This window comes from Branchiostoma floridae, chromosome 12, assembly GCF_000003815.2.
Source record: "Branchiostoma floridae strain S238N-H82 chromosome 12, Bfl_VNyyK, whole genome shotgun sequence".
Lineage (NCBI taxonomy): Eukaryota > Metazoa > Chordata > Leptocardii > Amphioxiformes > Branchiostomatidae > Branchiostoma > Branchiostoma floridae.
In genome coordinates this window covers 22,065,416-22,070,736 of record NC_049990.1, presented here as the reverse complement: position 1 = coordinate 22,070,736, position 5,321 = coordinate 22,065,416, and the positions used below count along the sequence as shown (strand labels likewise).

The 5,321-nt window shown below is 44.2% G+C and overlaps 2 protein-coding genes across 2 annotated transcripts in view; one reads left to right on the top strand and one right to left on the bottom strand.

The window, feature by feature from the left end:
- LOC118427472 (methylmalonyl-CoA mutase, mitochondrial-like) overlaps positions 1 to 3,376 on the top strand; it is a 6,982-nt gene extending 3,606 nt beyond the window's left edge. The window contains 4 exon segments of the mRNA XM_035837288.1: positions 39 to 200; positions 831 to 940; positions 1,083 to 1,832; positions 2,215 to 3,376. Of these exon segments, the coding sequence (XP_035693181.1) occupies positions 39 to 200; positions 831 to 940; positions 1,083 to 1,832; positions 2,215 to 2,961 (1,769 nt within the window). The 3' untranslated portion in view covers positions 2,962 to 3,376.
- Positions 3,377 to 3,385: 9 nt separating this feature from the next.
- Positions 3,386 to 5,321, bottom strand: part of LOC118427477 (programmed cell death protein 10-A-like) — a gene marked incomplete in the record, with an annotated part of 12,580 nt that continues 10,644 nt past the window's right edge. The window contains 1 exon segment of the mRNA XM_035837297.1: positions 3,386 to 5,280.

The window sequence follows — 5,321 nt, the reverse complement described above, 5'->3', positions numbered from 1 at the left end:
TAAATCCATATACATGTAATTTATCTGTCCCTGCACAGGTGTAGCAGTTGACAGTGTGGAGGACATGAAGGCCCTGTTTGATGGAATCCCCCTGGAGAAGATGTCCGTTTCCATGACGATGAACGGGGCTGTCATCCCGGTCATGGCCATGTTCATCGGAGCAGGGGAGGAGCAGGGTGTGAGTCCCTCCCAACTCACAGGTTAGGAACATACCATTTACAAACTTCTTATGGGAGGGGCAGGGTGTGAGTCCCTCCCAACTCACAGGTTAGGAACATACCATTTACAAACTTCTTATGGGAGGGGCAGGGTGCGAGTCCCTCCCAACTCACAGGTTAGGAACATACCATTTACAAACTTCTAATGGGAGGGGCAGGGTGTGAGCCCCTCCCAACTCACAGGTTAGGAACATACCATTTACAAACTTCTAATGGGAGGGGCAGGGTGTGAGTCCCCCCCAACTCACAGGTTAGGAACATTCCATTTACAAACTTCTTAGGGGAGGAGCAGGGTGTGAGTCTCTCCCAACTCACAGGTTAGGAACATTCCATTTACCAACTTCTAAGGGGAAGAACAGAGTGTGAGTCCCTCCCAACTCACAGGTTAGGAACATTCCATTTACCAACTTCTTAGGGGAGGAGCAGGGTGTGAGTCCCTCCCAACTCACAGGTTAGGAATAATCCAATTACATATTTACAGACTTAACGGGTGGAGCAGGATTTGAGTCCCTCCCAACTTGCAGTGTAGTTTTAGCAAGCATAAATGTGAATGTAAAGCAAAACTGAATGCTGAGAGGTATACCTTGTAACACTGTTATGTACTTTCAATAGGAACCATACAGAATGACATTCTGAAGGAGTTTATGGTGAGAAACACCTACATCTACCCACCTGATCCCTCCATGAGACTTATTGGAGACATCTTCGAGTACACCTCGCAGGTTAGTATCACTACAGACTTAATCTGGATGCTAACCAAGTTCCTTTCCAAATGTCCTACATCCTCAACTACAACATTTAGATGATTTACTGTAAAATATTTGATATGAACATGTCATGACACATCTGAATACTCTCTGACAGAACATGCCCAAGTTCAACTCCATCTCCATCTCTGGGTACCACATGCAAGAGGCGGGGGCAGACGCCATCCTTGAACTTGCCTTCACCATCGCAGACGGACTGGAGTACTGCCGTACGGGCCTGAAGGCGGGTCTCGACATCGACAAGTTTGCTCCTCGTCTGTCCTTCTTCTGGGGGATCGGCATGAACTTCTACTTGGAGATCGCGAAGATGCGGGCGGCGCGTCGGCTGTGGGCTCATCTCATGAAGGAGAAGTTTGGAGCGAAGAAGGAAAAGTCGCTGATGCTGCGTGCACATTCCCAGACATCCGGGTGGTCTCTCACAGAACAGGACCCTTATAATAACATCATGAGGACCACTATAGAGGCCATGTCGGCGGTGTTTGGAGGCACACAGTCTCTGCATACCAACTCATTTGATGAAGCCCTTGGGCTGCCCACCGTCACAAGTGCCCGCATTGCCCGCAACACTCAGATCATCCTGCAGGAAGAGACGGGCATCGCCAACGTGGCCGACCCGTGGGGAGGGTCCTACATGATGGAGTCGCTCACTAACGAGGTTTACGACGCGGCGCTGGGCGTGATTAACGAGGTGGAGGAGATGGGAGGGATGGCGAGGGCCGTAGCGGAGGGGATGCCCAAACTTAGGATTGAGGAGTGCGCGGCGAGGCGGCAGGCTCGGATAGACTCAGGACAGGAGGTGATCGTGGGAGTCAACAAGTACAGACTGGAGAAGGAGGAAACTGTGGAGGTAACTATATTATGAACCAACATGTTTCAGATGAGGTTTCTTTGGACATGACTATGAATATATATGTGATAGGTCTACATGCAGTTCATATGTATGGAAGGTAAAATGAAATTACAATGGGATTTTTAGAATGAACCTAATTTAGCATCTTGGCAACAGCAAGTAAATTTTATGGATGACATCCTCCTCAGGCATTAAAAATAGTAAGATAGGGCACACAAAAAACATGAGCGTGCTCATGTCATTCATAAGATTTACTTGCTGTGGTCCAAGTTGTGTCCAAATCTATGTTACAAAGTAATGCAATTCAGGAAAATGCTATCAATCCAGGAAAGTAGAATGCATGATTATGATGTAATATTGTTTGTAATTTTGTCTGTAGGTATTGTCCATAGACAACACTGCTGTCAGGGAAGCCCAGATGGAAAAGCTGCGTCAGCTGAAGGCATCACGAGACAACAGCAAAGTGGAAGCTGCCTTAGAAGCCATCAGGCAGGGTGCTCAGGGAGACGGCAACATGCTACAGCTGGCCGTGGACGCAGCCCGCATACGCTGTACTGTCGGGGAGATCTCCGACGCCATGGCGTCCGTGTTCGGGCGGCACGTTGCCAGCGATCGTATGGTGAGCGGGGCGTACAAGTCGGAGTTCGGCGAATCAGATGAAATCCAGAGTGCCATGAGAAGAGTGGAAGCCTTCATGTCGGCTGAAGGGAGACGACCAAGGATCCTGGTCGCGAAGGTCGGCCAGGATGGCCACGACAGGGGAGCAAAGGTCATCGCAACAGGTTTCGCGGATCTCGGGTTTGATGTTGACATCGGACCCCTGTTTCAGACCGCAGCGGAAGTCGCCCAGCAGGCGGTTGATGCCGATGTCCATGTGGTCGGAGTGAGCACGCTTGCCGCGGGCCACAAGACGCTGGTACCAGAACTGATCCACGCGCTGAAGGAGATGGGTCGCGGGGACATCATTGTGGTGTGCGGGGGCGTGATCCCGCCCCAGGACTATGACTACCTGTACGCGGCGGGGATTGCGAGCATCTTTGGCCCTGGTACGCGGATCCCCATTGCAGCAATGGAGGTACTGGACAACATTGAAACATCACTGAAGAAGAAACAACATGCCTTGTAGAGTCCCTTGTTGCTGACACTTAGAAAGTGATCCTTTGAAGTGAAAGCTGCCAAAGTATCTTTGAGTTGAAATATTTGCTGTAGTGATCACCTGAACAAATATGCCTAACAAGGGAAGATCCGTGTATAAATTTAGACATGGGTGAAATATACGAGTGAGGTAAATATTGTAGCCATACTTCCGTAAATAGTTTCATCGCGTTGGTAGAATATAGAATGAAGAATTCTTATTACACAACCAGTAGGTTGAAGCTCTGACAATGGTGTCTGAGACTGAGAGATATCGAAACGTAAGCAATGTAAGTACCTACTGGTTGTGTAATAAGAATTCTCCTTCATCCTGTAGCCATACTATTGTTAATGTATTACCATGGACGTATGAAAATGTCAACTTAGTATAAAACGCACAAAATGAACACTGAAAATTGTCTTGTTTTCCTTTATTTTCAAATTAGTGTTCAAACAAAATACAGGTTTAACATGTCATCAGTAAATTTACACAGTTGGCAATGATTTTTAAGTAATGTGTGTGTCACAACCCGTTTATTCTCCAGCAGACAAGTTCTATTGGAATGTTGTTAAAGAAACTCCGACAGACGAGGACAAAAAACAGCGAAGCAAAGCTCTGTATGACTCCAGTAGGATTATTCAGATTCACTAGAACAGCACTTTACCAATGGGTTGATGTATGTCATGTTAGTCCACATTTGAACGTGTTCAAATATGCAAGGCATACAGTTGGTGCATTCAAATGATTGCACGCAAAGAAACAACATTGTTTGAACACATTTGAATGTTGATAGAAGTGACTTCCCTATGGTGCAGGCAGTTTTAAATGGGTCTGAATTACCTGCACATTTCTGAACATTTAGGTGAATTCTTCAAGAAATATTTTGATTATTGTTTCAACATAAAACTAAGCTTCTCGTTGCCATCTCCCAAGCACCATGACACAGCTACAACAGGGGTGCCAAAGCATTTGCATAATTATAAACCTTATGAAATTCCTACAAACCTTATGTGATACCCACAAACCTTATGTGATACGCACAAACCTTATGCAAACCGGCGACCGCTACGTTGGGAGAAGGTATGTTTCTGGGTATTTCTACCCATGATATTTTTATTTCAAAGCATTGAATGGGCATATCAAGAAGACATATTTGATAGCATGTGAGCTACTCTTTTGCTTCATTTTGTATTTTCCCTAAATTAGAAGATCGAGGCCGCCATCTTGAATATCCCGCTCCTACTGTCACGTGACCCTGGAAGCGGTCAGCCAGTTTGCACAAGGATTTTGCGCATCACATAAGATTCGTTGATGTCACATAGTGATCCGTATGTATCACATAAACATGAGTACAAATTTCATAGTAACTGCTTAGGCACCCCTGTACAAGTGGCTAAAGGAAAAACACAATTACAGCTTTTACACCTTACATACACTAGCCCAACCTGTCATGTAATGTACACCACTTATTGGTAACATGTAGCTTATGTTACACCAAATGTTTCTTCACCAGTATGGGGAGATGTTACCTGTAATATGCTCTTTTTACAACTTTGCAAAAATCCTAGCTTTTAGGATAAATAAGAACATTGACAAGCCTTGGAAATTAAATATTTTGCCCCATTTGTTTCGCACAACACTTGCTACATTGCATAAGTGCATACTGCCAACACAATTGAATAGAATATTGAAAGAAACTAAGACGAGCATTTCAACTGAGATAATACTCCTTTGAGCACATAATATTTCAACATGTGATTTTCAAGTGAACACTTTTAACGTACTAATTTATGACAGTCTTAGTAGTGGATGTCAAAAAGTGACTTTAAAAGCCAGCAGAGGTGGCAAGATTCCTTTAAAACAAATAACTGGAGAAACAAAAAAAAAGGAATGACAGTTACAAATAGTTCAATGTTTGACTAGTGCCTAGTCACAATGAAGTATTCCCTAGGCAATGGTGTAATGTTCATACCCCCTATGGTAGTAGCTGTCTATACAAAGGCTGTATAATTACATCAAAAAAGGCCATGGTAGCCATACTCAGTCACAGAAAGTTATTTAAAAATAAAAATCCAGTCAATGACAAAAAAATCTACAAATCAGCCAAAGAAACCCATTTTCCTTGAATCCATCCTTCTACCATGGGTATACATACTTCTCAAAAGAAAAGTAAGACATTTGCTTAAGTTTAGAAGCATTCAAATGAAAGAATTTTTCCATAGCAGTGTATCACAATACGAAAGGATTGCACCCCTGTGCATTCCCTACAAAAAAACAACCTACAGAAACATTGTGGTGACAACAATTCAACAGGCATTGCTACAGAAGTGTGTACCGATTAATAATTGAAA